The 16,984-nt window shown below is 35.1% G+C and overlaps 1 protein-coding gene across 3 annotated transcripts in view; it reads right to left on the bottom strand.

Annotated features, from left to right (window-relative positions):
- Nucleotides 1–275: 275 nt before the first annotated feature.
- The window catches only part of POC1B (POC1 centriolar protein B), a 49,973-nt gene continuing 33,264 nt past the window's right edge, over nt 276–16,984 (bottom strand). Inside the window, exons 11-12 of one of the 3 annotated variants that reach the window (XM_051770003.1) lie at nt 3,895–4,077; nt 276–2,669 (exon numbers count right to left, since the gene is read on the bottom strand). In XM_051770003.1, the coding sequence (XP_051625963.1) occupies nt 2,568–2,669; nt 3,895–4,077 (285 nt within the window). In that variant the 3' untranslated portion in view covers nt 276–2,567. Of the gene's footprint in view, nt 2,670–3,173; nt 3,238–3,894; nt 4,078–16,984 lie in introns of those variants that run through there. The other 2 variants (XM_051770005.1, XM_051770006.1) reach the window with 2 other exon arrangements.

The raw sequence follows: 16,984 nt of genomic DNA, 5'->3' as shown, positions 1-16,984 counted from the left end.
AGCTGGCCTGAATGCTGGAAGCAGTCTTTCTCCAAGTGTGGTCTATTTACATTTACTATCAGAGGCATAATTTAAGTTTCAGGAAAGCTGTACTACATCAGGTACATGGTTCAGCTTGTTTAGAATACACATGGGTTCTCAGTACTTCACTGCAGACATAGATACAATACAATGTATTGTATCTATACAATATACATATATAATTTTCATAATTTATAGACCCATGAAATTATTTTTCCCCATGGGGCAAAAGAACAACCAAGGCTAAACAGCAGTCATTTTCTTCTGGTTTTATAATTCAAATTAGTCAAGTCACCAGTTATTTGACAGAGTACAAACCCCAGAGTAAGTGCTTCTGAGAGTTCAACCAGCCTCTTCAGGTGCTTTTAAAGGAAGCTTTTCTATTCTGTAACTTTATTTGAAATTATATGGATCAAGAGAACAAGGTAACTAGCCCACATCAGTGTTTCTTTAAAAGAAACGTCATGTTTGCTGTTTGTGGCTGTGTTTTAGGAGAGCCATCATAGCTTGAGGAAAATATATCTGTCCTGTTCTCAACCAACCATGACTAGTTATACACAAATCACAAGTGTCATGCATGTGGAGTTCCAAAATCAACAGACTGTCCGATAGAATGACAAGAATATGTCTTAATTTCGAACTGTTATGTTAGTTCACCAGATTCACAAACAGCAGAGGAATAAACTGGATTAAGTAGTGAATGCTCCAGAGAACATTCAGGTACTGAATGCTCCAGAGAACATTCCAGGTACTGAAAAGGAAGAAAGAACAGTGATAGGAGCTAAGGCAGAAAAGAAAATTTCAGCAGAGATTTTATTAAAAAATACAGAAGTAAAACAAATATCCAAATCTGGTTGATAAATAATCCTGAAAAACCTTAAAAAAAAACCTCTACAGATTTAAAACATATACATAGTCCACTATGAAAAAGAAACAAGCAAAAGAATTTAATAGCTACATGGTTTTGTGTCTTCTAATGGAGACAAGAACAGGAAAGGACTACAAGAGTATTTGCAAATGCAAAATGCAAAGTACATTTGATCTAAAAGACAGCATTTACATAACTGTGTGTTATACAGTATTATAAACAATTGCATAATCAAAGGTCAGGTTGAAATATATAAGATCATTCTTTCACAAATAATCTGTGGCTAGAATGCTGCATAAAAATAATTGCACCCAAAATTTTTATAAGAAACTGCTTGTTTGCCATAAACAGTAGTACTTATGACTGAGCTGAAAATATGTAGCACCTGTTGGTAAAATTCAGAGTTTACCAAGAAAGTGAGGTGATGTCTGGTTATCTGAAGGTGGTTACTAAGAAAAAAAATGAAAAGTTATACAAGAAAAATTGACTGCACATTTCTGTGGCGTGAACTGCAATAGTATTTGCACAGGGAACTTCTGTACCTAAGTTGAACTCCATTGATGTTAATGAGGTTCAGCCTGGGAAATGAGCTTTATCTATATACAGTCAGTTGCAGAATTGGATTAAAATATTCCCCCCATTTAAACTGTTCCATTTTTCAACATACATGTGAAGGTGCAGAAATTGGATGACTACCTAGTTTTGACTACGGATTTACAACATGTGTTCTGCAATTGCCATTTAAAAAAATAATACATAGACATAAGAAAATTAAATGTTTTCCATTAAAAAAATAAACCTAGAATCATCTAAGATTTGCATGTTTATTAAAAATAAAACTCAAATCAACATACACTGAGAAGTCTTTCCTGACTTCTATCTGCGTTCATAATGCATTACCTGATGGGGGACACTCATAGCATGCAAAGCTTGAGCATATGTGGACTTTCTTGTAGGGCAAGAATCTATTGTAGTTATGACCTAGATTTTTTATGATTTTGTGTATGATTCAAATAGATTCTTCAGAAGTATGAAGTTGATTTTGATTTTTCTAAATATGAAAAATTACTTTTGATGGGAATGAGATAAGCAGAATGCATCAGTTTTGCAGCTGAATTCACACAGAAGCTTCAGAGTTTAGGTGACTGAATTTTCATATTTGTGACTAGAAGTTTTCATACTACCTCTTCTTGCAATCATTACTAAAATGTTTAGAAGATATAGAATAACTCGCTATTTTTTTGTAAAATACTTGAGAGTATGTAACGGGACAAAGAAAACCTCTGGCATTTTTTGAGTTAGGTCTTGAGTAATGTTGCCTTAGCACAAAGAACATTATTTTCACAACCCTTGCCCAAGTTTAAAAACCTGCATAGTGGACTTCCATAACAACTGCTATTCATCTAAAAATATGTAGTTAGTGGCTTAGTTATATTCAAAGATCTTGTTAGGTTGAAATAAGAGTCCTGTAACAGTCAATGGAAATGATTTTAGAAAATATTACATTTTGATTGTGCTACACTTCATTAAATATATAAGCAGAATATCTGCTTGCCATGACTGTTTAAAAATTTTCTTTTTTTAATTTCTTCAGTTTTTATTACATTGATTTGATGCTTTTGCTTATAGTAAAATCCAATGCAGAAACATATTCACCAATATAGTTAACTTTCAGCTTTTATTTGTCCTGTCTTCCCTGAAGTAATACTTGCTGATCTTCTAAGCATTCTTTCAATTTATCTTCAGCTGAAGTCAGACGGTGTTCCAAGACTGAAACTGTCTGCATAAAGAGGACAGTAATTTCAACTGGTTTTCTATTACTCACACAGTATTATAAAAGTGTGCAACATAATAACATAAGAAAAGTAACTTTAACTCAGTAGGGAAAAAAAGTCATAAAATGGCTTCTCCTTAGCTATTCCACTATTTATAACTGTATTTAAAAATTATGGCGTGGTATCCATGGAGATTGTCTAAAGGTTTCTAATTGTTTTCACAAAATATTTTCTCTGAGAGAGAGAAATACATACATGCATAATATAAATTATTCTGAAATACTATGTAAAAGTTGCATCCATATTTCAGTAGAAAAACAGTCATCACTGATGACCTCAAATGATTTTTTTCAAAAACCTAAAAGAAACTTTTAAGGCATCCCCAAAAAAAGGAAGTGAGAAAAAAATATACTATTAAAAGGCATTCTCTAAGAGACTATCTTCATCAGAAAAGGTAGTTTTTTGGACGCAGGCTGGTAGTTTCTTTTTAATCCAATTTAGCACACAAATCATTTTCAACTGATGACTTGACTCCATACTTCCAAAAACCTATTTTTTCAATTAACATATGTACTGCAAAAGAACACAGAACAAAAAAAAAAACTCTTAGCTGCTCCCTTTTTAGTTGGCTTAATGTTAATATATTACAGACTACAGAGTAGTATCTTAAAACATGGGCTGACTAAATCTGTCATTACCAAAAAGTATTGAGCATTTGCAAACAAGTGACTCAGAGTCACTGAGACTAGTATTTGTGCAGTTTCACTGACACTAGGAATTATTCCACTGTTTAGATTCCTACCTAAGCCAACACCTTGAGCACTGCATTTGAAAAGGGATTTAATGGTACATTGGTAATTTACTTTGTTCATCCCCTGCTAGTACATGATTGTTCAGGTTGGAATCCGAGAATGTCTGCTAAACAACTGGCTTCTGACAAATCTGTGCTAGATTTCACTACTGAAAAATAGTGATTCTGTCCCTCCAGAGTTAAAAGTGCAACAATCTTTATGATTCTGTATCAGGAAGCTTTCACTTTAGCAAACACAATACATGCGATCAATATTTGCTGAAAGGAAAACACCAAAACAGTCACTTGACTATACAACTGTTCAAAACAACCTCACAGTCTTTACTGTTCTGATTTATTAACATAGTTCCTGGGGCTTTTTGCCCATTGACAGTGTTGTCATTTTCCACTGCAAGTGTTATCCGTTATTGCATACTTACTAGAGTTAACACATCCAGCTGTCCCACAATGTGCTCCAAAGCACTGTCCAGGGAGGGGGAGATGCCTGTTTGCTTGTCTTCGTTATGCACAGCTGATCTGCTCTCATTCTCTGATTTCCTTTTTGAACTTCTTGCCAAGACTGAAGCAGGGGGCCGGTGCAGCGCTTCAGTTTTGCCATCACCCTTTAATACAGAAACACCATTTGAAGATTCAGCTGGCTTTATCCTCATTTAAGTAGAATCATCCAATAAGATAGGTAGAAAAGTCTGGCTTTTAATTTAAAAAAACCAAACATCTATTTACACATATATGCACACACACAAGGGCCTTCAGATTTGCTTTTTGTACGAGGTCCAATTCATAACACTTCAATTTGCTCTGACCTAAGAGAGACTTCCAGCTGTGATGGATGAGGCAATAAGGGTAATTTCAGCAGGTACATATTTCAGGTACATATGATTGAGGAACTACATGCTATACCACTAGAGCTTGAATTAAAGCTCAAATTAATATAATTGCTGAGGGGTGTCTTCTTCAAAAAGATAGCTCAGGTTGACAAAGGAATTCACTCAGAGCAGTCATATGGATGAAAAATTCGTATGTGATTAGAAGATCACAAGGGTTCCTTCCAACTTCATGGTATGAAACCTTTGTTTAGTATGAATTAACCTCTTACTTCAGCATAAAAGGTAGTTTTTAGTTGTTTATTCAGTGACATTACTTGTTGAGAAACTGATTCCTTCAGAAAATGGGAGAAGGAAACAACAGAAAAGACCTACACGATGTAAAGTTGAGAGAAATAACTCTGATGTATAAACATTTCTCCAGGGTGACAGAGCATGAACTTTCCAATCACTTTGGTTTTGTCTGTGCCTTGAAGTTCTTAAAGGTATTTTTGAGTCATAAAAGATTAAATCATCACTAATTCATTAGAAGCTCCCTCACAACAACTTTACTTGATTTATTAAGGACTTTCTGAGACTTCTTCGAAAACTTCTTCTACCTTCAGATAATTTTAGTTTATTTTTACACTGAAGTAAATTGAGGTAGTTAATATTTATTTCTAATTATATTACAAATATCCACATTTACAAAATAAATCTTTTAAATGCTTCTTCCCTCATCACTTTGGGCTTCCCTCAACAGATCCAAACTGCAACCATCACTTTGACAAGGAGGAAAACTGTCAATTCAGTAAACAGAGTAAATGCTAAGCTAGTAAAAATCTCACCAAACACTCTTTTCTTACAGTTAAATTGATCAAAAATTCAATGTATTGGACAAATAGGCTGTGAAAGAATGCTTTGTATCTTGGTAAACTGCCACTAACATTGCAAGTCAGAGTAGTAGAAAAGTCTTCTTGTAAAAGTCTTCTTGAGATTCTTCTGTTACATTCTCAAAGACTTATGAGTAGTATGCAACATGAAAATACTTACAGAAGTAAGGCAAAGACCTTGATGTTTATCAAAACTCAAAGTATCAAACACAGACAAGCAAATAATGAACTGAATTCTAAACTTTCAAAATTTGTAAGAGGGAAATGAAATGAGACCACTTCAAATTTTCAACTTATCTAACTTGTGTCCAAACAGATTTCCTTTACTTTTGGATACCAATCAGTTCACGTCCAACACTTTCATTCAGCATAATATTTTTATTTTTAAAAAGTTCTATTTATAGAAAGTTTTTTCTACCCACAGCCTATTCACATGAAGTGTTTCAAGAACTAGATTTTGCCTTTCCTTCAAATACCCCCTTTCTAAAGTACTTTAAATACTCTGAATACAATTTATAAACAACAATTCTATATGTTGCCAGCAATGTAGTAAAAAGTCTCATAATCCAAAAAAAATAAACTATTCTGAGAGACATCAGAGCTATAGCTTATTTTGAGAGAATAAATTTTTATAAGGCAATCAATTTTAGACTGTTACTTCTGAGCAAAGCTAAGAAGAAAATTAAAATGTGCACAGTGTTTCCATTCACAGCCCGTTAGTAATAACATGAAATCACATTTGGGCAACTTCATGCAAGTTACAAATAAGGAGAAGGAACAGATTTAATAAATCAATAGGAAGTCATTACCATGACATTACCAGCGGATGTTCAGCAGAAAATTAAATTTAGCTTATAAATGATGTCACAAACAGCAAGTCATAATTGCTCATCTTTGTTTTCTGTCAAGCAAAATAGCCAAAACTCTGTGGGTGGTACTTGATCAATTTGTGAAAAATCCTTACACATAACCTTATCACCTCTGCCTGTTCCCAAATGTTTTCCCATGAAACATTCACAGAGCAGATAGAAATAAACACTGCATCCCAGTCTCCCTTTGCTTCATGATGGTTAAGAATAGAATCTGAGTAAATTGCATCCATTTACATAAAGATGCCTGAGTAGTTTTATTTATAGAGATAAAAAATTCCCTCAAGTGAAAAAAAAAAATACAAGCCTCTGTCACTCAATTGGATATCAACAGTCTTCAGTCTTGTAAGAGCTACAAATTTGGAAAATACAGACAACAGCTTCCAAATGCATATCTAAATGATCTCATAATTAAGATGGGTTTATATGAAAAAGTGACATTGGTAAGCTTCCAAATGAATCACAAAAACTGGCGTGGTCTACTTTGTAAAAATAATCTTTTAAATTGTGAACACATGGTACATTTGTCTACCAATACTGAAACATTTCTGATACTGTGATTAAAACAGCCACAAACAATTAGTCATAAGTAGGGCATGAAGCTCAAACAGACCAAAGAGCAAAGGTATAACAGAGTAGTCTCCCACCTTATCAGACCTTGATTTCCTGTGTCTTTTGGTTATTAGAAATCATGAGAAGTTTCTCAGAAGTAATAGTACTATCATTATCACTGCTTTTTTCCTCCTCTTGTGAACCTCCCCTCGAGCAAAAATGGTTCACTGTGGATATGCTAAATTTAACTGTTCGGGATTTGGTTTTTTCTCTGTTTTTGCTTGTTTGTTTGTTTTATTGTTGTTTTTGTAGGCCATAATTATTCACAGATCATGTCTACTGCTTTGAAATTATTTTTTTCAGTCAATGAGTGGCTCACATAAAACAGTCTCTGGTCTATTAGGTTAACAGTAAATATGTTAAACCACTATTTGTTTCATCAGTTCCCTACTGAAGAAAACTTCCCTGTAGTTTCAGCTGATGACAGCACTCTTCATTTCTTCTCCTCTTGCATGCATATTAATCAGCACAGCAACAACCTGCCATGTGCCAACTGTGGCTTTCTGCTCCTGTTATCTGATGAGGTAGTTCCGGTATCACTTATTTGCAAACTTTAATTGAAGTTTTGCATTCAAGCAGTAAAATACAGATAAACTACTTGGTGCATCTAAAACAAAGTTCTACTAAGCATTTCTAGCTTGAGCAGTCCTCTTTCAGAACTTGTAACACGGAATTTTGCACTTAATTAAAAGTCTTTCGTGTCATCTTATGCACCTGAGTCTTCTCCAGCTCTTAAAAGAATGCCTAAGCTAAACTCAAAAATTTAAAGCACTTAATGTAAGTGCATCACATCCAATCTGACTCGGAAATACCATGAGGCACCACTGAAGGTAGCACACCCTTCAGTTTAGAACCTGACCACCAGGAGCGGTATCAGGATACAAACTCACAGCCAACAAACCAAGCCAGACTATCAGACTGTAATCTTTAGCAAAACAGGTATTTTCACCTAAAAGGGAATAGCACTTCAAGTCTTGAAAACAACAAATTCAGCCTGACATTAACTGAATTTATAGAGGCCACAAGGCCAGTACAGTACAATGAAAACTAGTTGCTAACTTTGGTGGGGTTTTTTATATTATTATCTGTACAAAATTGACTGAAATCCTGATACACTTACAGTTATGGTCTGATTAATCAGATTTATTTATTTATTTCTATCAGGATTTCTATACTAGATTTAGCATTGCTGTGATGGTATGAAATAATAAACTCTTCTGTCCACAGGCATATCTCAAGATATCCTAAACACATAGTTTTATGCAAAGAAATTATATCATACTTTACAACAGCTCTTTCACACGTATAATGAGAAACCTGGCTACATGGTTTTCTTATGTCAGTTTTTTCCCAGAGTGCTGCCCATGGTCTGAGAAAACACAGTAAACCAGAGTACATTCAATGCACTTATTATTTTGCAATTCCCCATATAAAGAATCTAGTACAGAACAAAAATATTTTCTCCATATTCCATGCATTTCAAGAAAACACAGAAAAAGAACCAAAAATAACCCATTTTTGCTCCAAGTAATATGGAAAATATTTCTATTTCCCTAATGAAAACTCATAGAAGTGCACAAATATTTGAGTGCATCCAGTTAGAAATAAATAATATTTCTGAATTTTTTTCCTAAACTCTCAGATCATCAGTAATAAGCTTTACTTAAAACTAGGTAATTTTCTCTTTTTAGTTTGCTCATTGATGTTAATTTCTACCAATAATACTTCCTTGCCTCAGATTAAGCTTTTAGAAAAAACTAAAGATTTCCCCCCACAAAACAAGCAATACTACCAAAAAATTAATAATTGATAATTCAAAACAAAACCCAAAAAACCAAACAAACAAAAGACCCAACCCAAAGCACGTCATGAACATATGACACAAACTAGACAGAAATCACTGGAGGTTCAATTGCCAAAGGTAAGAATTCCCTGCCAGGAAGTCAATTCTAAATTAACAGTTCAGGAAGACCATATTCAAACACTTTCGTAAATTATAAAATTTCTTGCACCACAGGCACTAAAAAATAGCAATATAGCCTATGAAAAAAAGCAAAGTAAGGTAATAAATTACTTTCAGTATATCTTCAGCCTCAGCAAGAAGCTTTGCAAAGCAAAGGACAAATAACATGAAACTATAGAAGCATTTCCACTACTTACAATTACAAAATAAAGTAGCCAGTTTTAATTTAGGCAAATTACTTTGGACTGCATGTGTACACACCCAAGGGAACATCTTATAGCTAAAATCAATGCAAAAGTGATGGCTTCTTTTTACCCATATAGAGTCCTAATAAAAAATTATATTACACACTCTTCTTGAACTTCTTACCCATTTAGGACAGGGAAAAGCTAAAGGAGGGCAGGAGGAATACTTGTAACAGAAGCTGGAAACATAATGAAACACTAGAAATGAAGTAACGATAGAAAATTAAAAAGTCTATTCAGACAAGGCCTCCTTTCTACTACTATGAATAGAATATTTTGCTATATTTTATATTACAAATGTTAATAAATAAAAACAGAAGTAAAAACAAACAAAAACAACAACAACAAAAAACCCCCACCACCTTAGGACTTTTCCAGCATGTTGGCAAACTCCCTATACTTCAAGTAGCAGATTGTGGAGGTTCACAGAGGGCATCAACTACATGGGAGGAAGGAGGCAGGGTTAACTTCAGAGTGTGAAGGAGGGTACAGCATCCTCACCAGGAACATACCTACTCAGAGAAATGACAGCCATTCTTCTGGTTTGCTTGCTCATAACTCTTTTTTGTCCTCTTCCCCCCACTTAAGAAACTGATTTAAAGTCTTTAGACCAATCGCTAGCTAAATAAATCTAACTGAACTTTGCAAAGAAACAATACCTGGTAACAACACAATTTATTGTACAGAGTCTTCAATTATATATAAGGGACAGCGACAGCTCTTCATCTATCTCATTCAAATGCCTGGCAAAGTCACCTAGTATATCCATACTCCAAATGAATTTACAATGCAGTTCAACAAACCCGGAGGAAATTCTCATTCTTGAAGGTATGTTTACTCCTAAGAAAAAAATAGAACAAAATCACATACTTTATAATATGCAATTGATTTCTCCCAGATAAGTGGGCAAAACTAGCCTTGAAAAACTTATGCTGTATGTAAATTATAAGGGTTAAAGGAACATACTTCTGTCTTAAATCCCACCTCTCAATAAGGATGAACAAAAAACTACTGAGGACAAAATCCTGAAGAGACAAGACACTTGCCAGGACAAGAAGAACTGAACAATGTGGGTAATGTTCTCCCAAGCTGTGCAGAAAGCTGAGAAGGGCTGCAGTCCCAGCACTCCAGTCTGCACAGACCAGTGCAGGGTCTGGTGCTTCACAAAGGTGGGAAGCTGATGCCGGGTAGGCCCAGCCCAGAGCTGCCTGTGCTGCAGAGCCTCCCTCCATGCACTGACAGGTCCTACATTAGCAGAGCCTTCTGCTGTAGAAGGAGCACACAGGAGCTGTTCGCCAAACCATCCATACCTATATACTCATATACGTACCTACACACAATTTACTTTCAAAGTTATAGGCAAAGCTAACAGAAACTCCCTTCTGCCAGCACAGCTGCACCTGTACCTATGGTTTCTGCTGGGATAACAACCTCAGTGCTATAGTATGAATTTTCTTTTTTTTGGACTTCATAACAACATAACAAAAGTTTATTGCATAGACAAACCTAGATTGCCTGCTGTTAGGGGATGCTGTGAGCTGGGATCTGGCAGCTTTGACTTCCCTTCAGAGCCGGGCTAACAACAGGCAAGTATACCACTTGACCAGGTGGCTATCCTGGTAATAATACCATTGGCTTTTTACTCCTTTTGCTTCTATGGAGCAAACAATCTCCTCCAATTCAAATTATTTACAAGAAAATACCAAAGAATAAAAAGTATTAGAAATTAAGTTAGCAATCCAGCGTACTGGAGTCCAAAGTTAAATCCAACACCAGCACAATTGCTTGAAGACTTTGCCAAAGAGACAGATGCTACTGTTAGGGAAAGAATAAAAGGAAGCTCAATATTTCATAGTTTGGAACTGAAATCCCATGACTATAGCAATGAATAAAATATTTTACTACATAATAGTATGTAATAGAGTACTCTATGTAATACAGGAAACAGCATTTGACCAAGGCTTTTGCTAATAAAGTGTTACACCTATAAGGGATGATGAAGGTTTGAAGAGGACATCAAATACTGTAATAATAGTGTCACAAAAAACTCCCATAAGGAAAAAATGAAGCTTCAAAATTTTCACTGAAAAGTCAAATTTATGCGCTTTTATCAGGCTTCATATAATACCTGGATAAAGTAGCAAAAGTCTACACTAAGCTACTTCAGTGCTCAGCATTAGTAATATGCTGAAGGTTTGGACAAGCTGTACAATTTGTCCAGGTGAAAACAATACTCAGTGCTGCTGATCTTAGTTCAGAGCTGGGATTTTTAAAAATTACTTTAATAGCATCAGCATAACTTTGTACTTAAGTCAGTTGAGTTTTACAACTTACTGTGATAGGAATCAAACTAGGGAACTGCAGAAACTGAGAAATTTGAGAACTGCATACAAATAGCCAAGAAATGTTAACTTCAGAGTGGTCTGATATGCCTGTTACACTCTTGAAAAATAATTTATTTTAATTAGCATTCTATTACAAACTTCAGTCAAAATACACACATTATTCAGCACCAATTAAAATGCTAAATGTGTTGGCACACAAGACTGGTAGATAGGTTCTGCTTGGCTGTATTAAATAAGGAATTCAACAACGATAAAAATTACAGTTAAAGCATTAAGGTTGCCAATAATAGCTTTATTTTGAAATGGTTCATAACTTTCTCCCCCTGCTGCGCTGTGACAGTTGGAACTTTGAGGAAACCAAAATAAATATCTTACTGATTTAGGAATATGATCTGTAATTCTGCCAGTCCATTAAAATCAGAATTATATATAAAAAAAACCAAAAAAACAAACTAAAGATCTCCCTGTGATCAGCTGAGAGAGTGAGTTTCATTGCTCAAGCTACCAGGATCTAAAGATTTGTATTCTCCCTGTTTGACACTTGATATTTGTATTTTAGCCAATTTCTTCTTACCTCAAGTGACAAATATTAACAAGCCACTGGAGGTGACTAACTGTCAGCATGGGATAAATGGCAACACCGCTCTGACTGAATTTGGGTGGTCAGGGCAGGAGGAAAGACAGGGACGGTGGCTGACTCAGAGTTACAATTTCAAGAACATTTGGTATTCTTAAATTTCACAGGAACACACTAGTAGAAGAGGTCTTGATCACTGAATCTGATCCTCAGGGACGAAGAGGAATTTGCATCTACACCATTCTCATTGAACAAGCTCTTATTCTGGAACTGACAACATCTCCCATGGTGAATTTCTTCTATTATTATTTAAATTTTAATGATGAATGTCCACAAATACAGACAAAACCTAGTTTATACAGATTATGTTCTAGCCAAGTGAAAGGATAAAACCTTCCCATTTCTGCATCAACAGATGCTCTTAATATCACAGTGATCTCATCTACAATCCTGTTGACTTTTGTTAAAATAAATATGGATAGATAGATAAATAACAGAAGTAGTCAGCTAAAATGTTGGTCTTTGTTCTTCATTTCTGCAAATTATGCTGGGAGAAAATCCCTTTTTTCCTTAGTTTTTTATGTGAGAACATCTTCATATTGTTAGTGATGTGATACAACTGGCTATTTTGCAGTCAGCTTTCATTCCTGTCAAACCAAAAGAAGGTGGTGGTGGGGAAATCTAGTACAAAATCCTGCCTCTCTCAGCAGCAAAGTGTTACAAGGCCAACAACTTGAGGAAGCCCTGCCTCATCATTCTTATAGAACTCCTTTGCCACTGAGCTGCAGAGCAGCAGTTGATGAACGCAGCTGAAGGAGAACAACCTGGTCTAGTGTCCATAACAATTCAAAACTTCATGTTCCAGATCCAATTGCTGTCACACCTTTTTACTCTTTCTTGAAACAAGAGAAAACTCCACTTACATGTTCCATTCTCTTTAGTGATACTTATGTGACCAGAAAAGCTGAGGTACAAGAAGACATAAAACTCAAACAAGAGCGATGCTTGCTCCTTCATTCAGCAAGGTGCAGTACCTCTTGCACAGAAGAGATTCTGCAGAAAAGGTTCACTGTGGACTGCCACATCTCTCCATTTAATGTAGAAAAGTAGAAAATAATAATGTAATTTATGACTTTTAAAAAATAGAGCATAACATCTCATAGGGCAGTAAAAAAAGTATATATACACAAAGAAATATCTCCTTAGAATATAAGGCTATACATAAAAGGTTATATATTATTTTTATATGTATTTTATATAAATCTAAATTTTTTCTATGTGTGTAATAAATTATAGTTCTGTCCCTATAATATGAAAAGTTCACAAACTGTGTGTGTGTATACATATATATATATATAAGGAAAATGGAAAACACTAAATAAAGGGTTTACCACTTGAAGATAAATACTAAGTTTCACTGGTCACAGCGCATTACTTTAGTAATATATCCATCCAGATGTAACACCCATGTAACTCTTCTGCATACATTCCATATTTAATTATGTTTGTTGCAACATTATTAGTACTTGTGGTGTGTTTTGCATTTTTTTGTTTGTTTTTAACAGCCACACAAAACATTGATTAACATTAGTATCCTCCACGTATTCAAAATGGGAAACATATGACAACACACACACACACACACACATATATACACTAAGTCATTGTTTAACTTATCTTCCTATTGGTCTAGCATACAAAACATGTCTTGGAATTCTATTTGTATTAGTGACATCCAGATCAAAACCATCACAATCTAAAACAACATTCAGTATCAGTTGTCTTTATATAGGTCTAATAATTCAGCATATTCATGTATGAATGCTGTATGAAAGTCCTGACCAAAAAAACAAACAAATCTGCATCGTCAACTATTTCTTTTTGATGTCAAAGAACATGGGTTAACGTGACTAATCACATCAGCAGACCAAACAAGGAGCATCAGTGTGTTACACAGACAGGACTGAAAGCCACAGTACATATACAACTTGGAGACACAGTACATATACAACTTGCTCATGTGATTGTATCTCAATAAACTACCACATGTCCGCCTTGTGGAAAGTCCTCTGGTTAGACTGGGACAAAGAGAAACAAGAAACTTTTATTCTATTCCTGCTTGCCATTTCTTTGGCACTGAGGTCTGATGCTTTATTGAGCAACAGAACAGAAATTTTAAGATTCTTAAAATGCACCATGAATTTCAAACTGAAGTCCTCTTAAAGTTGCAGTCTCTCTACATCTTTTATGTTCTTAGAAAAAACTCCCTTATTCCTGTTAATATTATGATCTTTTTAAACTTCTGAAAGGAAGATTACTTTGGTATTTTATTGCAGCAGCCTGGTGATGGCAAGAATCCATGGAACTGTGTGTCCATGCAAGATACAAGAGGATGTATTATTTCCCATACTCTAGTGAAAACTCTCTAGAGAAGGTTCTCTCAGTCTTCTACGTCCCTGCATCTTAAGGAAAATAATTGATAATAATAATGGACAACACTAATGTAAGTATTTTCTAGAGATCAATCAAGCTAAGCGTGTAACACTTACACATAAGATACTCCTGCTAAGAACGGCACCTCAGATTTCAAAATATGCTTGTGCTCCCCTGTGCTCATTCCCACAGGGCACTTTGTTGGAAAGAAAAGCATGGGTTGCATGGGTTAGGGTTGGATAAGGGATATAACTGAATTGAAAGAAAGATATGTACAGATATAAATAATAAATACTTCACTAAAGTTTAATGAAGTCATTAACGAAACACTGCATTAAGTACTATCCGCTAGGGTACAGGCAAGAAATATAAACCCAACTATGCTAAAAGACCTATAAAACAGAATATCATACTGTTACGTCCCCTTTGTCAATTCATTTGACTAAGGCTGACTGTGCTTGCAACAGGATAGAAGAGCTAAATGACAAATGATCAACTGTACAGTATCAGTCATGAGAGGCAGTGGTCTAGTCAAGATGTGGAGATGCCACACTCAGTGGGATATGGAAGAATATACAACCTGACGGTGTGCTGCACTCCATACTTGATGTGAAAATGACAGTAAAATGGAAGCAGTTGGCACTATAATCCCAGATCAACAGCTGGCATTCCAGTCCTAAATGTCAAATTCCTGTTGGGGATTTAGAGACTTCACAGATAAAATATACTGTTGCTTTTTCAACTGTAAAAGGTAGAAAAATACAAATGACCATAAATTAGAAGTGATGAAACACAGCTGGTTTGGATAATTGAAGGTCTTAGCAAAAACTCTATAGTCCTTAGAATTAGGAGCAATAAAAAGGACATTTTAGCTCGCTTTCCTAAGGAAACAATGCTGAGGCTATCATTTCTGTCTGCTTGTCCCCAGACCTCACTTACAGGTTTTGAACTTGTTGCAGATGTAAGAGGGTCTGGTGGAGGAAGAGAAATCCTAGAGGGAGCTGATTTCACATAAGGTCCCCGAGAACAGACTGCTGGCTAAAGGAGAGAAATCAGTAAGTAATGCCATGGGGAGAAAGGCTCTGGCATAAGTTTGCATGCTATTGGAGACGAGAGATTGCATGAGACAAATAGAACTTATAATTACTTCAAAGTCAGAGAAAAGTTTCAAATAAAAACTTACAGTCAGCTATGAAACAGATTTATAGGAAGCAAGGTAAACACAATTTCCATAACTCAAGGATTTTTTGTACTTTACAAATATCAGAAACAAAAGAAGCCCCAACAATGGCATACTTATTAGCTAGAGGCGTTAAAGAAATATGTATAATTTTTTTACACTGGTTAATGAAGTATTTTTATCTTCCATTTCAGAAGATAATAAATGCTGCAACTGTATATCTGGCAAAGTACTTTCTATTCCAACTGTATAAAAAATACTATTAAACAATTTACACTGTAGGTAAATACTTTTATATCCTGGATTACGCAGTTTGAACTCAATGGCTTTGAAATAACAAGTCAGGTAATGATACTGATTTTTAATACATCCTGTAAAAATGGAGAAAATACCAGGGGAGTGGGGAAGCTGAAATTCCATCAGTAATCAGAAAGGATAAACAGGATAATTGTGTGGTCACAGGTCACAGTCACCTTGAGAACTCTGTCAGGGAAAAAAACCTGAAAAGTTGATTTGGGACACATATAGCAAGTATTTAAGGCCTAATGTCAAACAAGTCAGTATGGTTTGAGGAAAAAAAAATAAAAAGAAATTGTCTGTCAAACTGAAGACCTCTCTAGTGAAATATTTAGTCAAACTGTTCCTGAAAAAGTACCTTTTTTTTTAAATCCATAATATGCACGCTATAATTTTGTTAACACATTTAGGTTTTAATGTAGTATGAAGTCAATTATCTAGCTAGTTTCTTTAAAAATAGTTAAATCAGAAACTAACTGCAGAATTATGCTGGCTTTAGTGATTCCACTGATACCTGGTCTTGTTTTAGTGCCATAGAAAACATATCAGCAATCTGGAAAATCAAGTTTACAGGCAACACAAAAAGGCATCCTGGAAACCACTGACACAGTCAGGGTTACTTGGCAATCTGACTTCATTCAGCTGTCAAAATGCAACCTGATGTACTCATACAAGACATCAGAGAAGAAGACACTACAGAGTAACGCGCTATAAAAAGCAGAGGTGTTGAAAATATCTGCAATTACATAACATATAACTGAGCAAAATGATAAAACTTTGATGTGATCAGGATATTGAGTGAAGACTTACAGTATCTTCTTACATGCAACTAGCAGAAACTACTAAGCAAATAGTACTGAACTGTTCCACTACACTAGTAAAAATTGCAAGTATGGACACCGAATTCCTGTCCTATGAGTTATGTAAGAAATGAGGAAACACCTATAAGAATGAAACATATCTTGGAAGAGTAATCTTTTCAGTGAGGAACATTTGATATTGGTTTATCTTAGAATTGGTTAAGGATAAAGTAATTCTTTTAAATCTCCATGGCAAGATTTGTATTTCTTTACAAATAATACGCAATAGTTAACTTGGAGTTGCGCTGCTATGCCTTTGGGTGAAGTATCTGACATGCAGTGTGGAACTTGTATCTTGGTGCTCAGAAAGTACAATCTCCACGCAGCTAGAACATGCCAGAAGATAGCATCTCTCTATCCCTACCTCCCTTCTTTGCACCAACCCAAACTGCTACAACCAGAGGGTATACAGAGAAAAAAAGAACAAAATCC

Source organism: Manacus candei, unplaced genomic scaffold (assembly GCF_025592945.1).
Source record: "Manacus candei isolate 608988 ecotype Guabito, Panama unplaced genomic scaffold, ASM2559294v1 h1tg000114l, whole genome shotgun sequence".
In the NCBI taxonomy this organism is placed as follows: Eukaryota; Metazoa; Chordata; class Aves; order Passeriformes; family Pipridae; genus Manacus; species Manacus candei.
The sequence above is the reverse complement of the archived record's forward strand: the minus strand, read 5'-3'. Positions and strand labels throughout refer to the sequence as shown.